Source organism: Rhinolophus sinicus, linkage group LG12 (assembly GCF_036562045.2).
Source record: "Rhinolophus sinicus isolate RSC01 linkage group LG12, ASM3656204v1, whole genome shotgun sequence".
Lineage (NCBI taxonomy): Eukaryota > Metazoa > Chordata > Mammalia > Chiroptera > Rhinolophidae > Rhinolophus > Rhinolophus sinicus.
The window spans coordinates 47,601,522-47,619,917 of record NC_133761.1 but is presented as its reverse complement, the minus strand read 5'-3'; the positions used below and the strand labels follow the sequence as shown (position 1 = coordinate 47,619,917).

The window sequence follows — 18,396 nt, the reverse complement described above, 5'->3', positions numbered from 1 at the left end:
CTACCTGAATTCTCTATTGCCACCAGAAGAGATTATCACAAATTTAGTGCCTTCAAACATTACAAAGTTGTTAGCAACTCAACACGGGTCTCAATGGGCTAAAACCAAAGTGTTGGTGGGGCTGTATTCCTTTCTAGAGGTTTATGAAAGAATGTGTTCCCTGCCTTTTCCAGTTTTGAAAAGTCACCCATATTGTTTGGCTCATAGCCTCTTCCCCCCATGTTCAAGGCCAGCAGCATTACATCTCCCTGATCATTCTTCTGTAGTCACACCTCCCTTGTCCCAAGCCAGAAAAGGTTCCTCATTTTTAAGGATCCTTGTGACTACACTGGGCCCACCGATAATTCAGTATAACCTCCCCCCTATCTTAAGGCTGTCACCCCCCAGCTTTTATCACACTGGCAAACTTAATCATATTGGCAAAGCCCAACTGAAGCAACGTTTTCAGATTCTAATGACCCGGGGTGGGGGGGGGGGTCATCTTTGGGAGCCATAACCCTGTCCAATACAACACCCAAAATCAAATCCATTATTCTCTCTTTGCTGACACCCCAACTTTACCATCGCGTACTCCTTTACAGCCTAGTGAAGAAAAGTGCAACTTGATACCGGTTATATAAACTCTAGCACTTTAACCAAAACTGAACCTCACTTAAAATGGGGGTCAAATATATGGTGACGGAAGCAGAACTGACTCTGGGTGGTGAACACATAATGCAATATGCAGATGATGTATATTACAGAATTGTACATTGAAACCTATAAAATTTTACTAACCAATGTCACCCCTATAAGTTTAATTTTTTAAAAAAGGAGCATGCTTTATTCTTCCTTCTAAACTTCATGCTAATCTTCAGAATCTACAAATTATTTGTTTTGTAAACCCCACAAGTTTAATAAAAGATTTAAATTATTTTAAAACAACAAAAACAGTGGATTTCTGACTGTGACTCTTACCTGGCTTGTCTGGGAAATACGGCGAGTACGGTTGTAGAGTGCCATGCTGTCTCCCTCCCGCGTCCGTTCAATCCTCCAACCCCAAGCCAGCATCGTTTTTAAAGATTCTTTGATTGGCCAGCGATAAATTTCTTTTTCCTAGAGACAGAAAGGGAGAGAAAATAAAAGGGGCAGGGGAATATTATGAATCCAAATGAAAATAAAAAATATTTAATGTTTTGCTCTAAAATCAACTGACTTCACTCAAAAAACCTCATAGGCATGGTTTATTTAAAAATAAAAAAGGAAAGGAAAAATTCGGAAAAGCAGAGCGTGAGCTGAGACTGAGTTTGACCAATGCTGCTGACTGAGCTCACCACTTATAATAGCATCGAGGTTAATTCCACTCAGTTACCTAGCTCCTGATACTTCAAACAGAAACAAGAAAGGAGAAACACAATTAAGAAAAAGTGCAGATTATATGACATGTGTGTGAAGGCTTTTCTACCACCTGAATCAATACAGAAGTAACTCTTCTTCCTTAAGCACCAACCTAGAAAATCCTTTCCACTTTATTTGTCAAGGTATTGATTTCCCCCCATAAAAGTAAAATATATGAAAAATTATAATATTACAATATTACTTCAATTTCCCTCATCAAGAAACTCTTTAGCATGAGAAGAATATTTTCTAAAGTCCTTAAAAATACAGGAGAGGAATAAAAACAAAAAAGAAACAGAAAAATATTAAGTAAAGAGAATAACCAATTAAGTACTGACAGAAAGTGTAAATAGAGAGAAAGACAAAAGAAAAAAGGAGCCTTTGAGTAAAAGTAAAAGCATATACAAAGAAGAGATTTTAATATGAAATTGAGTAACAAAAAATATTATCAAAAAAATTAATACCATATAACCTAAAGAACAAATCCTCACCTTTTCAGATAATAGTTTATATGGTTTCATTAATGGTTGAACTTTAGACGAGTCTGAATATACTTCTCCATAAATCCATCCATTTGCCAACTATTATAAAAAAAAAAAACATCAAAGTTGTTTTACATGTGTTAATTTCAGTGTGCATGTGTTTGGGTGTACACTTGATAAAATAAATCTAAAATGAACCAAGATAAGGATTAAGGTTTGAATTTTATCCAACATAAGTCAATATAAAAATTTCCATTCTAACCAACATCTGGGACAAATCTTTTTACCCAGAGAGTAAAGGCACGCCGTTTTCCTTAAAGAGACCCAGGTCTGTGCTTGTGTCAATAAGCATTCCCCAGGACGTGATATTCACTCTGACACATGCTGGGTGGGAACCCCACCTGTGGCACATATGTGTGAAACACTGCTATAAAACTGAAAACAACAAAGGAACAACACAAACAAAGAAACAAAAACTCATCTACATGGACAACAATAGTTTAGTGGTTACCAGAGGATAAGGGGGGAAGGAGGTAAATGGGGTCAAATATATGGTGATGGAAGGAGAGCTGATTCTGAGTGGTGAACACACGTGATATATTGTTTCCCCGAAAATAAGACCTAGCTGGACAATCAGCTCTAATGCATCATTTGGAGCAAAAATTAATATAAGACCTGGTCTTATTTTGTTATAAGACCAGAAATATAATACAATTATAGTATTATAATATAATATAATATAATATAATATAATATAATATAATATAATATAATATAATAATAAATACCAGGTCTTATATTAATTTTTGCTCCAAAAGACACATTAGAGCTGATTGTCTGGCTAGGTATTATTTTCGGGGAAACACGGTATATAGGTTGGCACAAAAGTAATTGCAGTTTTTGCAATTTTTAACCTTTTAAACCACAATTACTTTTGCACCAACCTAATAGATGATGTATTACAGAATTGTACACCTGAAACCTATGTAACTTTATTAACCATTATCACCCCAATAAACTTTAATTAAAAAAAAAAAAAAGAACGAAAGAAACAGGGAATCCGGAGCAGCTGTTTCATTTGGAAGTTTCCTGAATAATGCTACGTTTTATTCACTCCTATATCCAATTATCTCTGAGCATGTTTGTTCCAAATGATTTTGCCTTCCAGTTTTGTACATATCATCATCTCTCTGCATCATTTCACGTCTGCTATGGAATCTGGGTAACTAGACAGCTCAGCACTGCCTTTGTGCAAATATCCTTTTCACCCACACCAGCTCCCTACCTAGTAGAGTCTTTACGTAAAACAGACACTCAGCTCTTACTGACTTAGCTGGTAAATCAATTAAATGGCTGAATAAATTGCCACACATTTATCCAAACAAACAGAGGGTTTTTTTCGAGGGAGCGAGGGACGTTGTGCTGAAATGGACTATGAAGCACACACAGCAGGATGATGCTGTGTTGCTATGAAATGAGCATCCTTCGAAACCTTTACTGTTTGACTTGCACTTCGCCAAATCAATACATGCTTACCTTCGATTCCAGCATCACCTCGACTCAGTTTCCCTGACAACTCTATTTTAACCATCCTCTCGCAAGATTACTTAGACTCCACCTAACGGTGCCGACTCAGGCATAATGTTTCCTTTAGAAAATCTCATAACATGTGAGATTTGTGTCATGGATTGCGACTGCTTTGGTTACATCTCAGTCAAGATGGGGTTGTGGGGACAACACAAAACATGTCATCTTGCCATGTATTCTATTCTTAGTGAAGTGCAGATTTACTTAGTAATAAGAAATACAACAGAAGAGTAAAAGGTGTAAACCATCACTAAATTCTGATTAATGATTGTGAAGATGTTTTTCTTACGTAAAACTATACATAAAGCTAAAGTTTCTTTTAAGTATTTCTGGACCCAGAGTCACCATTTTTTTCCTGAAGCCCTAGATGAGCATTACTTTTTTATTCCCACAAACAATGTGTGTTTAGAAACTATATTTATGATTCAATAGATTTTTTTGAATTCTTAAAACTGCTTTTTAGGAACACAAATATTCTTATTCATATGTGTATTAGTGACAGAACTAGCTAAATATTACATGTGCAAAAAATCGTGATTAAATGTTCTTTCCAAATCTACATAAAGCTCTCACTTTAAAGAAGAAAATTGTCATGGTCAAAAATATTAGAGCAGTGACCAGTCTCCGTGCGTTCAGTACTGAGTTAGAGGGAGGCCTTCTGATGTTACCTTGTCCATGGACCATTTGTCATGGGAATGTTCTGCATATTTGTTAATGAAGTATTCCAGCTTCTCAGGAATGGTAATACTATGAAAGAAATAGAGAAAAGGCTTGATTTTCACAGGATTTACAGGAACTCACATTAATAACTTACTCATAGCTTATGATTGTTTAAATCCCATTCAATGTATCATTGTCAAAAAACTGTTTCAACATGGTATTACTTTTCCATATTATAGGAATAATATAGGAAAAGTCAAGCAGATACTGTTCTGTTTATATTTTATTGATCTATAATTTATAATATCTTAATGAGTTACGTATAATAAAATTACACATAGTATAGATAAAAATAATTAAACATTCAAAAATAAAGACATCATAGCTTTTTTTCAAAAAAAAAAAAAAAAAAAAAACCTGAATCAATATATGGTTAGATGCAACAACCTTACAGATATACTTCTCTCCCACATTCGTTTTTTGAAGTTACTCTTCTTTTTTGACTCTGTCTCTTCTGCAACAACTCGAAATAGGTAAAAAACTGCTGAAATCTGACCTGTTATGTTATTTAAGTATACTAAAATTTTAAATTAATTTCCTACAACTAGTGATGTGTTAATGATTTTAATTATGAATGGTCTACACATACTGTTCTAATTGTTACTAATATGGACTATAGGGAAAAGTAATTAACCAACTCATGCTTATGATTTTGATAACATTTATTCTTGATTTATGTTTAAACAAATATTTAATCTCTTGAACAGATGCTGAGTGCATGCAATTGATGACCAAATATGAAAGTAAATATAAGACTTGCGAATATCAACTATACCTATGAATGGAAAATTAAGTATACATATAATTCCACTCATTAGTGAAAAATGATTTATTAATGCAATTAACTTTTGGGAATAGAATTCTAAGTAAAACCTAGTGTAATGAGATGGTTTACAGATCTTTTCCATCAATGTTACCAGTCAGTAATTAAACAATAGGACATAGAAATATTGGTTTGGTGCAAAAGTAATTGTGGTTTTTGCAATTATCTTTAACCTTTGGAACCACAATTACTTTTGCACCATCCTAATACTTAAGAAACTATGTAAAAAGCACAGAGATGTAGAAATTATTAATAACACTTTTTAACTAAACAACGTTAAACACTGTTAAGAAGTCCCAGCAGGCAAGTCTAGGTAAATTAACACACAAACCCAGCACTTATTAATTAATGGGAATTAATTAATCCACACCAAAACTATGACACTGTTCTGATGTTATTTGAAAATCCTGTTAGCAAACCACACACTTACCCACGTAGGAATGTGAACATGTGACATTTTGGTTTTACTTACTTTGGAAGAAATACAAAGGCTCAATCTCATATGCCCAATACTGTGGGTAGAGTCTTTTCTCACAGGACTGTCATCACATACCAAACATGCATATTTAAGGCATTATCAAACTAATGGCATGCCACCAGGGGTGAAATAATCTGGTTATGGAAGCTAAACCAGCTGGGAGGCCACCCAGAAGCCTGAAAGTTGAACTGCCAAGCAAATCCAGAGGCCATGAACAGCGACTATCAAGGGATGGCCTTGCTAATATTCATCTTGCTGAGGGGCCATGGAATCTAGAGGATGATGGGGCCTGAAGAGATGCTTTCCTTGCAAATGGGAAACCTAAAGACAGTAACAGCAACAGTGGAAGTGCTGAGACTCCACATACCTAAGTACCCAAACATCCTATTTGTAGAACAATTTACTCAGCTCAGAAGTTTCATTGCGTTAAGTGACGTTCTATCTGCAGTTAAGGCTGTCACTGCATTCTAACAGCACGCTGACTTTCCTACAGATATTCTCACTTAATATTCCCATCAATCACATGCTATGCTATTTATATGCTGAGCACCAGCCCCAGCCCTGGCCTCATGGAGATGAAGTGATGTGAAGCGATGCCCACAGCTCGCATGGACAGCTTTGCACTGCATGCTGGGAGCACCTGAGTCCAAGACGCTACACAGAGCTTGACTGCAACTATTAATAAACACTTAGGGTAAATTTTTCAACTACAAATATAACTGATATACTTTCTTGATTCTCATTATTTTAGATATTAGCATGTGGTTATATACAGAGAAGCCTGATTATATTAAGAATACCGTAGAAGGTGCATCTACGTCTGATATTCATATAATCATTGTTATTACTACTATCATTTCATCAAGGAAAGGGACTCCTATTAAAAGGATACCAATTCAAAGGGGCACGGATTAGAGAAAGTTCACTTTAGTACCTTATTCAATTTCAGACTTCACACATCATTTACAATAAAAATCTGCTGCAATAGAAAGAGTCCATACTTTGAGGTATCAACAGGTTGTGGGTTAAAGTTCCCTTCAGAGTCCATTGATGACTGTTTTTCCATCATACTGACATAATTTGACTCCATGTAGTCTGGAGGCAAAGCTCCCGCAACTGCACTCAGGCATGGCAATGCCAGTTTGAAAAGTTCTTGTTCATATTTCTGGGAAGAAATGGAGGACCAAAAAAAAAAAAAAAAAAAAATACTATATGACTATTTAGCAAAAGCTGTCAACATGATCACTGCAGCTGATAAGAAGTTGTTGGAGAAGATCTGAATTATCTTGGGCCAACTCAACTTGCTAGCAGATTCTTTCTCCAGAAAATGGAACATACAGCCTGAAACCCCCTCAAACGTCAGAGAAGCTGATATACTACACTTGCAGCATAAGAAGAAGAAAATATTTGCCTCTCTACAAATGTATTCTTCGACATTTAAAATGACGTCAACTTGAGTAGTCTAAGTGTCTTTACAGCTTAAACATAATTTTGGTCAATGAGGACCGTATTCCTTACAACAGTTAGTTATAGATTATTGCTGTGCCACATTAAGACCATACATGAAAAATACTGAGAGCATAACATACCAGGAATAAGAAATTTTAACTGATCTGTACTGTGTAACAAAGCTATCAAAAATAAAACTCTGAACTGGGAAAGAAATTCTATAGTAAATATGCATAATCAAAATTTCCGGGAAGAAGTATTTGCATATTAACTGCATTATGAGTTATATTTGTATTTATAGATATTTTTAAAAATCAAAACTACTTCTTTAAAAGTTATCTCAGTTTAATCATTCAATTTTAAATTAATGTTGTCAGTTCCTCTAAAAATACCTTCTACAGTATTATTTCAAAAGGACTCTGTTTACCAACAACCACAGAACAGGACAAAGCAACAAGAAGTAGCGACCAAATGGAATCACAGAAAAACGTTCCTGTTATGGGGCAAACCTCCGGTTACACTGATCCAGTCATGTAGTCACGTGTGTCAGGGAGGCAAACTGATTTTGATTAAATAATGCAAGCATAAGCATGTGGGGGATGCTGTTCTCATTGTCTCAGAAATGCAACCATCCAGTCTTCGGACAGTGTATGTTCTCTACAAATATGGAAACTGTAAGGGAATGTCACCTGTACAGTGGCCCTGACTGGAGGTGCTTAAGTCCCCACAGCAATAAAGCAGGAAAAGTCAGTCAGGCCACTGGATAGTATAATTTTATGAGATTTGATATTTTTATATTTGATGAAACAGCTTCAGGTTTTATAAGAATTGGGGCAGTGGCGAGGGAGGGCTTGAGTCCAAGGAAGGCCAAATGCACCAGGAATGTATCAACCTGGGTGTGTAATTTCCTAAAATGCTGAGCCTTTTTCAATTCAGAAAGTGTTGCAATCACAAGAAACATGTTACCACAGTGATGACGAAAAGTCAGTATGAGGTGCATTCTCAACATTTGTGATAAATTGAGGAAAGAGAAAAAATAAAACTGTGCAAGTCTTGGTAAGCCTGTCTTATCAAGAACCTGCGGCTTTTTAATTATTTTATCCCACAAATAAACTCACAAAATAATAAATCACCTTTTGCGACAGGGCATCAAAAATGCCCCAAAACAACTTTCTTGATAAATGGAGTTCTTCTTCTGAGGCAGCTCCGAAGTTTCCCCACCCTCCAGGCAGGCAGTAATATTTCCAGCATCTCTCATAATGATTTGTCAGCAGCTACATGGGAAAACAATTATGAAAGCAATGAGCTAAAGTCACCTTTTATATTTTTTCCACTTTTTCCCATGTAATAATGCCATGTAATAAGGTCAACTTCTGAAATGAAACTGTTCAATCCATATGAATTATTTTGGACAAAATTATTACCTGGTACACGATGTCTCCTTAAAATTCAACACTGATCACAGTATGAAGACCAAACACCCAATTTTACAAATAACTGTATCTCGCACTCTTTATGAGACTGTTTGGTTTTCTATGTATCCCTGAGTTCTACTTAGTTGCTATCATTTACTCTCAATTTTGTGACTCATCATCCCCCAGAACCCAGGCATATGACAAAGGGATTGATAGCAGGGTGACTCAGAACATGAGTAAGTAGCTCTAGGATAAGGCATAAAGCATTCTAAGGGACATTCTACCTCTGGATACTTTGGCTTCCTCTCTGCCTCTCCTTAATCACAATACTTTACGACTTGCAGCAGAACTTCCATCTCTAAGTAAACCTCCCAAACTGCCCTACTTCTATAATTTATTTCCCTATATTTCTTTGGCAGTTATGGACGCAATTTATTATCTTATGAGAGTCTACGTTGTTTCTTATGTAGGACTACACTGGAAGTTCAAAGACAAGGACAGAACTTTTCCATATTTGGTAGCTCTTCAATAATTTATTCTTGATCTGTAAACTAACAAATATTCACAGCTCTTTGCCAAGTTACTAAAATGATCTTTATGAACCGACTATAAAATTGTGGATTCTGTTTTCTATACCGAAGGAGGGAAACAAATTAAGGATTATTGTTATGAAAGCTCGCTACATGTCCCATTTAGAAATAGTTCTTCTAGTTTGGTCTCTCTTACTAAATACGCACAACAATGTAGGAATCTCAAATGATGAAATATTGAGATCTAATTTGCTTGTGTTAACTTGGAAAATATCTGTGATGGAAAAAAAGTGACACTGTATCTTTTTTCAAGTATCTTCTAGCTCATTTATATCAAGAGAATTTTGTATGATGAGGACTATCCTAGAGGATAAAAACTAAAAATAGGATTTTCAGCAATGATATAATTTACTTTACATAATTCATTAATTTATCCAAATTTGTTAAACTAAAATCAATTCTCATAGAGAAAGACTGTTTTTGCTAAATATCTAGGTAGGCGTAGTATAACAGCAGCTCAAAACATGGACCCATTTATATCTCAAACCCCTTTTCCACAGCACTAGTACTGGATGGCAGTGCAGAGCGGTCACCTGTAAAAGTCTATAATGTCACCATGACCTCCCTGCACAGACCACGCTATAAGTCTACATCTATTATCTTAGTCCTGAGTCTGAATCGGGATATTAAATGATGGAAAAATATACCCAAGTCAGTAAGACAGTATGAGACTCGATCGTTCATGAACAGAGTAATAAAGCTGGGCAGAGAGAATGTCAGTGACTTTTCTACTCTCTGGGACAAACTGGAACTGCTTATACAGAGAGGTATTATGGAACCAGTTAAAATGATATTCGGAAACTATCATCAGATTGCTAACTTAGAAAACACTTTAAAGTCTGCTCTTTATCCCTTAAGGTCCTAATCCTCCAGGGCTGTTACCATATTTTCCATCCTGGGAATTTCTGGGCTCACCTTTTCTCGTGTGGCCCATTTGTTCCTACTAATTTCATTTCCACTGACTTACAGCAAATCACTCTTAGGACCTATGGTTTTATATTGCTTGTTTATTTTATGTTGATGTACACATATCCATATTGATATGCTCATTTCAATAACTGGAAGAAATTTTCCAGCATCAAAAATCAAATATAATGTATCTAAGAGATGTACATGTTGTAACAGGAAACAGAGGACCCAGTATTCAAATAACCACGAATGTTTCCTATACTTACCTTCAGAGGCATCTTTGCATGTTCATTTAGTAATGGGACATCAAATACTAATCTTCTGAGTAAGTGTTGCATCATAGAAGGTCTCAATTGGCTGGTGGAACAAAGCTAATTTTAATAATGGAGGGAAACGCATCTAAACCAAGTAGATAATTCGTCAGACTAAATTAAACACATCAGGAACCTGTATCTACACCTCTCTTCAGAGGATGTTATGTTTAGGTGTTCCCAACCCAAAGATTAACCAACAGTTACATAATTGTATAAGAGGTGACATTTCCAACTCATTGCTACCCCCAGATCTGAAGGCCAATTCTTTTTTGCTACAGAAGATGCTGATATTCTGCTCCCTCTTTCCATCACACACAACTGCAGGCCCACTGCTTCCATTAACATAGCAGATGCTTGTTCCCCGACTCCAGGGGCTGGGAATGGCTTAAGTGACTAGATGATAGGCAGAAGGAAGAGAGAGCATAGGAGCAGGAGAGAGACAAAAAGCTGACACAGGAATCCTGCCAGAGGAGGACGGAAAGATGACTGACACAGGGTGAACGTCTACCGGGTCAGGCTGTCCTGAGAGTGTCACCCCATGTAACATGTAGAAAGATCCATGAGATAGGTATTTTGAGTCCATTTTACACAATTGTAGGGTCATGGAAGTGAGAGAACTAATATCCTAATTTTTCACCTGCCTCAGGCCCATCTTCCAAATCCATACACCCCTCTGGGAGTGAAAACCTTCCACGTGATGTGCTGCCGGCTGCAAGCCCTCACTTCCACGAGCTCCTGCCCAATTAGAAACAAGCCACCATCCTGGCTCGGGGCCTGAGAAATTGTCCCTTCCTCTGTCAGAACTTCAGAGGGAGGACGTGTGTTTCTAGTTTCCATGGGAGGACATTTGAACACTTCTAGCTACAGGAAGTGGTTTTCCAGGCCGGAGGAAGCAGTCAGCATTCGTCACTGCCACACATAAGCAATGCTTTCATATTTCACTGTCTCATTTTTTCATATTTAATAAGTCTCTCTTTGTTTTACTTTCTCTTCTGGAAAAGGAGTTAATCTATCATCACACAGTCGAAAGGGGAGAATCTACTAATCTTACAGTAACGTGGCCAGGGACACCTCACACAATCACCTTGTCCACCAACATCCAGAACTGCATAATTGGCCCAACACTATACATCCCACAGCTCGATACCCTGGAGGGGCTTGGAGGAACGCTCCTGAACTTGACAAGGAGCCAGGCTGCTCTGACACAACTCAGACCTTAGTACACGGGACTACTTAAATTGAATGCATTTCATGGTATGGAAATTATTTCCAAAATTCTTAACAAGCTGTCAAGGGCTACACAGATTCTCTTTCTTGCAGAAGCACGTTGATTCAGTTTGTTGCCCACTTACCCACAAATGGAGAGCAAACACACTTCTATGGAATCCCGCTGAGCTTTGGTCAGTGAGCAGCCCTTAGAAAGTCTGTACACAGTATGAAGCAAGGAGTCAATGAGGGAAGCGTGGTGCTCTGTGCCGGCAAAAAGGGGAGCACATCTCGTTAACAAAGGTAACACGGCTGTGCAAAGGTACCGATTGAGGGCCAAGGCCATGTCTGTAGCGCTCAAAGCAGCCTAAAAAGACATTGAAGAGGAGAAAGTCATTTGTGTTTGGCCGTCAAGAGCTCCAAAGAGCTCAATATGTTGACACGTAATTTTACTACCTAGCAAATGACAAAAACATGAAAAATGCAAATACATTCCTCAGTTATATCTTTAAATGTGCTTCATATGATATTTTACCACTAAAATGATCAACTTTCCATTGTTTATTAAAAGATAGAAAATGAAGTGATAACTGTCTCCTCAAAAAGGCCAAGAGCCCACAGGTTCATATTCTGTAACAAAATATCAATGGTAAGAGGAATGAAGACAAAGCCACTAATGATATCGAAGAGCGTGAGTACTTTTCTTTACTGGGGAGGAAAGAGCAAGGAGCTATTCTCCTATTCCTGAATTCTTCCTGAATTCTAATTATTAGTACTATTATTACTTATATTTCTACTCATAGCCATTAGCATCAATCACCAAAGGTTAACTGTCTTACTGTGTTGGAACTACTATACTACGGTATTTAGAATCACACCCGAAGAAAACAGAAATCTTAGTTTCATTTTTGTGAGTCTCCTCCCATGGCTTCCAGGAAAGAGCTATTATCAATTCAAGATTTGTTTTCCTCTGAAATCAAAAAGACCCATTTAACTGAGGATACAGGGATGTGTTACTATAACTACTGGAACGACACTCAGACCTGTAGCTTATTCCACAATGTTTGAAATAGTGGGACATTTACACTGATAACACCGGATTCTCAGTGTGGACCACTAGAGGTACAGGACAGATTTTAACCTATCTGTACCTTAACAAATGAAGACTCCAAAATATTGCAATTGGTATGACTCAACAGTGCCCATTAAACCTTCTTAATACTTTAATTGGTTATCCTGAGAAGCATAATTGTTCAGGCCAAGTTAGAGGTGACAGGAGCCACTGTAACCTCCCGAGGTAGGGGTATATGAATTTCTTATTGTCTTCCATTGCACCTGGTCAGAATTCTTATCTCACTCTTGAGGCTGCCCATTTTCTCTACTATTCAATGACTTCCTTGAGGACACAGTCTATTTTATTTTCTGTTTAACTGCTGGTTGCCTAAAAATACCACAGTGCTCAATAAACATTTGGTGACAATAAATGAATGAATGAGTGTATCTATGAAAGAACATCATAAGCCAGAGACTGAAGGGTCCGAAGTTGAGGAAGCCAATTGTTCAAATCATTACCGTATCTAAGGAAGCAGCAGCCCGGAGATCTGGCAGAAAGCCAACCTCTAGAAGATGGAGGAGAAAATCTTGAACCTCAATTCCATAGACCCTGTCAAGGAACAAAACCATGGCTGCCTTGTGATCTGGGCAAAACCCCGCAGACATGTCTGGCTCCAGGACACTCCCATCTAAAAGAGAGAAGGTGACATGCTATAGTCAGTGGCTATGCCAATCACGAGATAGAGTACAAATGGCTACTTTCCAGCTTCCTCATGTTTTAAATAAAGTTATCAGTGGTTTTCTGTTCTTCTACTCCCCATAAGCAAGTGCTGGCAAGTGGCCGAGGAAATACGGCAGTGCAATATAAATCCAAGGCAATTTAAATGTTATTTGCACATCCATTTGTTAACTGTATACATGATAAGAACATAACATCATTGAAGATAATGAAAAGGAAATCCAAAATCTACATTGTAAAACGAGAAGTAAATACCATAAAAGTTAAAATGTAAAGTAAGGTTGTTCACTCTTTTAAAGAATGAGAACCTCTTTTAAACATTAACAAAACTCATTTACTTCTATGGGATAATCATGGTATATTTACACATTTATGGATTAGACAATTACAAAACGATAAAACAACTCTCTGAAACTAGTTGTATTTTCAAATGAAATATGTTTCAATAATCATAACAGAATTAACAACACTGAAAAAAATTCAGTCATATTATTTTCTCTATCAAGCCTATATAAATTAGTAAATCCCTTATTATAACTCCATAGTTTCTTAGGTTGAGGACCATTACTATGAGGAATTTGGGGATTATGTGCCAAGTTATACTGGGAAAGTGATGCGTTTCCTATTTGACCATGTGATAATTATGCCAATTGCTACTGGAAACACACCATTAAGATTCTACAAAGAATATCACAGAATCTTTAATAATGATGCAATGTTGAAGAAAGAAGGGCCCAGGGAAAGATGATGCATCACCACTATCATCCCAAAAGGATCAAGTCACAACTTTTTGGTTTCCATCCATAGTCAATGAATGAATTTGATATTTAAATCATGAAAACAAACAAATAACAATGTTTTTAAACAAATTAAAGACTTATACCAAATAGCTTCCATTCCTTATAATTATAACAATACCTAATATACTTACTGCTTTCCTTCCTATACTTCCAATAATAAAAATAACAGTTCTTGGTGTGTATGCAGTTGTCAAGCACTGAGACAGAAATGTCACAGACACAATCGCACACAGTTTTCACAACCACACTGTGGTACGTAATATTATCTTCCTTGAACTGAAGATGACACTGACCTTTAGGGAAGTTAAATAACTCATCCTGTGTTGTACACCTAGTAACTGGCAAAGTTAGAGCTAAACCAACTAGAGTGAGATTTAAAATCCAACTGAAAAGCTGATTTATTGCCTAGTGTTAAATCAGTACACTATAATTTTTAATTAAACATCTATATGAAATTCCAGTTCAATTCTCCTAAAAATCATGTTATAGGGAATTTAAATTTATCAGATTCTATTATTTTAACATATAGTTGAGCCGAAGAAAATGGTGAGCCACTCACTAATCCTGAAATAAGACTTATGCTTGAAACACTCATTCAGGTGGACATTCCTTTTCAGGAATGCTGCAACGGCATCCACTGGTACTCAAAACTCACTGATCTGCTACACTCGCTGCTGTATTTCCACCACCATCTTCTCAAGCCACTGGAGACAATAAAGCTGATGAAGCCTTCCTCTCCGATATCTGCAGTTTGAAATGGAATGAGCCAGGCTGGGGCACTGGCTTTCCCTATGGGGCCTGCGGTGTTCATCCACCTGAAGTTACCGCCCCAGATATTTATCCAAACTGGCCTGGGTCCAGAGCTGCAGGAACCAAACCTGTACTTTTGAGATTTTGTGTCTGCCCTGGAGGTTTCTGAACCTCTCCCTCTTTCATTATTATTTTGGGCCACACTCTAGTTCTAGAATAAGTATGATAAAATGTTTGAGAAAGATCTTAGCTAATACTTGGGGGGAGGAGGGGATAATAGTTAATCTTTAGTGGCATACATCACATACTATATATAGAACGCACAGTAACAATTATTACTGATAATCAGTGACGCCTAAAGAACGATTTGTCATTGAAACACAAATATTGATGGTTTCAGTACTAAAGGTGATTAAAATGCAAACCACAGCAAAATAAAAATGTACAGGTTTCTGTCTACAGTCTCCATATAAGGAAAGCCATAAAAGAAAAATGCAGAAATTTAACAATGACCAATGGGTTGCATTTTAGAAATTAACTTTCATTGTATTTGTGATATCTCTCTCTGTCTCTTTTTTTCTCTCTCTCACATACACACACCCTTTACATTCCAAGGTTCAAAGGTAGATAATATACCTCATCTAATTACGAAGAAAAACATAAAATAAAATTTTTATAGCACAACTAAATAGAACAGGAAAGAAACCAACTTGAAAAATCTTGAGGGCTGGTGAAGGCAGATAATTGGAGAAAAATGAGAAGGTGTAGATGACTTTGGAGCCGGGCTGAAAGGAATGTCTTGGTTCTTTGTTATCACCAATTTTACCTTAAAATTCAGAACTTCACTATTTTCTAATCTGTGTGTCGCTGGTATTATTATCTTTATCCTGACATATCAATTTAGTGGCTCAAAATGTAAGGGAAAGAAAAGATATTTTACTTAAATGACTATGAGTTAGAAGAGAGGTAAAAGGAAGGACGATGAGGATAAACCTTACATACACAAGAAAAATACTGCTTACAGTAGGAAAGACAAAAAACTACGGGACAATTTTTAAGTTCCAGCTTTCCCTAAAATTATAATGAGTGTTCAATTACTATGGCCATTATGTCACCTTGCAGATTTGGGTTTCTAAGGTAAAGTCTCACATGAAACTTTACTTTCTCATAATCCTACGGCTGGCAAGGAGGATACACCAGCTTCAGAGGCCATTTGCCATTTACAGTGCAGTTTGGGGCAGTGCAGGGGTCCCTGTGGGTGTGACCCAAGGCCCTCCTGCCACCCCCCCCACAGCAAAGCCCCACCCCATTCACCCTGGGCAGAAGGGGGTGGGGCCACAGCTATGAGGCGATGACGTGGGCAGTAAGTTGATTGCATTTAACATGCTTTTGACTTAAAACTGGAGAACTAATCCCAAGCAGTTTCTAAACCAAAAATGACATGTTAGAAAAGGACGATAATGGGAAGGGAAAAAAAAAAAAATACTTTCTAAAATGTTCTCTTTAGTTTTGAAAAGAGCACTTCTTTCAACACACTGGGAATATGTAAATCTCTAACTTAAAGTGATGATCATTGTTTTGGGTGGAAAAAAGCATTGTAGGAAAGTAACAATGAAAATTCCCAAAAAGAGTGAATTAAGGATCAAGAAACACAGAGAAGAATGGGGACCAAAGAACACCAGGGAGAGACATTACATAAAACAGCTGCGGTGCTTCTTCCTGATTGGAAACATAGCTTCTTAAAAACATTGAGAATAGAAAATACTTTATGAAGTCATGTACTCTAGTTCCTTCCTTGTTTTAAAGAAACTTAAGGAGGGTCTGTGTGCGACCTGGAGGGACATCCCGAGGACCTAACGATCCTTCCACATTATCCAACGTCCTTCAGAGCTACAGAGAACTGGAGCTAGCCTTACCTTTGGCGATTGTGGGCATCTGGAAAGCAATGCTGATCACGCCCACCAAGTCTCCCAACGGAATGAGCGATCTCAAAATAGATCTGATCCTGATGGCTTCCCCCTTACCCGCATGAATCAACTACAGGAAGAAAAATAAAGGGACATTAGAATCACTTTGCAAAATCAATGTTTTAATTCTATCCAGAAAAATCTGAAGTATGGGAATCCAAGCCAAAACACAATTTTCTGTTACATATACATAAAAAGTTAGATCTCTCTCCGAAACCATCGATTCAAGCTTACAGACAGTTACTTGCTCACACGCTTTTCACTGATATCAGAATACATTGAGTTATATACTACGGTGCAGGCCAGCTAGTTTCTCCATTAGAACAATAGTTTTTATCCTCTTTGGGGTGTTAAAATATATTGAGAATCTGGTAAGGTCTATTAATGCTTACCTCACAAAATCACATATAAACCCCTGTGCACAACATGAGCTAAATACAAAGGAAAAACTTATTATCTTTAGGCCCTGACCATACACTAAAATTTATGATTGATTTAGCCTCTTTCTCACTTTGTGATGAAGATATAACTGTATATCCATCTCTATGCCACCCTGATATAAAACCCAAGGATGGGTTTACAATATGGGGGTAAATGGTGAACATGCATCTAACAGGTATTTCAGACTGTCACTGGCTAACGTGGTCCCTATGAAAACATGGCTCCAATACAGTCAAGAACCTTGGGGCCAGACCACACGCTTCAGCCAGGGGTGTGTCTGTTTCCTTCACCACAGGGTGTGAGACACAAGCACAGGCTCTGACACAGAGGAAACCTTCAACTAATAGTTACTGAGATGAATACATTTCAGAAGTGCCAAGGTCAGTCCCTTATTAAGTCACTTAGATTTGTAGCCCCTTAATATAAACAGAACAAAAAACTTCTCTTTATAAACATTTCTCTCTTGGTTCCTTTGATCCCTCACGATAACAGGAAAAGAACAAATACTGTGACCATAAACTTTGTCCACAATCCCCTCCAGCACACAGATTTTTTGCTAATCTATTTACAAGACGAAAATCTCATTAGCAGCAGGTTACAGTTTCACAAAGATCAGACTCTAGGTTTGCCAACGTTCTGACATTTCCCCATCCTGTGATTCCCCCCTGTTTACCAAAGAGATTATATCAAGAAAGCAACAAATTTTACCCAATGAGTATGCGAGAAAGAGACCCCCAAAACAAATAAACAAACAAACAAACAAAAACAATCAAAAACAGAAAATAAAAATCCCATAGAGGCTAAGGATCAGAGAAAGAGGTGATTTATAAGCAGGCCACTGTCACTTCCTGCTCAGTTCAGAGTGTGTTTGTCTTGTACCCCAGCATTGTTCAATGTCTTCAAACTGTTGTTTCCACGAACAGGTCATAAGGCTAATTTTATGGGCCCTGGCAAGTATGTTTTAAATGGATATAATAGAATGAAAAGAATAGCTTAGAATAAAATAAAGAAGAAAATGTCAGAATGTATTTACAGAGTAAAGGTAAGTATTGTTCCATGACACTAATTTCATCTTGGTCAGAAAGTTCAGGAAACACTAATCGATCGGGCCCCAAGAGCTCTTTTCTCCCTCTAACGTGTACCCCACCTTTCACTCCCCTAAACCAGGGACGAGCGTGGAGAACAAGAGACCTCCCAAATATTGTGCTCATAAACTTTTTTGTCCACAATCACCTCCAGCATACAGATTTTTAATAACCTATTTACATGATGAAAATTTCATTAGCAACAGGTTAC

The 18,396-nt window shown here is 37.2% G+C and overlaps 1 protein-coding gene across 12 annotated transcripts in view; it reads right to left on the bottom strand.

The window, feature by feature from the left end:
- Window positions 1–18,396, bottom strand: part of RYR2 (ryanodine receptor 2) — a 567,150-nt gene that overhangs the window by 134,265 nt on the left and 414,489 nt on the right. For all 12 annotated transcript variants that reach the window (XM_074316777.1, XM_074316766.1, XM_074316767.1 and 9 more), the window contains 9 exons: window positions 16,609–16,729; window positions 12,923–13,092; window positions 11,497–11,717; window positions 10,097–10,187; window positions 8,050–8,190; window positions 6,469–6,632; window positions 4,115–4,193; window positions 1,869–1,958; window positions 958–1,095 (listed from right to left, as the gene is read on the bottom strand). In XM_074316777.1, the coding sequence (XP_074172878.1) occupies window positions 958–1,095; window positions 1,869–1,958; window positions 4,115–4,193; window positions 6,469–6,632; window positions 8,050–8,190; window positions 10,097–10,187; window positions 11,497–11,717; window positions 12,923–13,092; window positions 16,609–16,729 (1,215 nt within the window). The remainder of the gene's footprint in view (window positions 1–957; window positions 1,096–1,868; window positions 1,959–4,114; window positions 4,194–6,468; window positions 6,633–8,049; window positions 8,191–10,096; window positions 10,188–11,496; window positions 11,718–12,922; window positions 13,093–16,608; window positions 16,730–18,396) is intronic.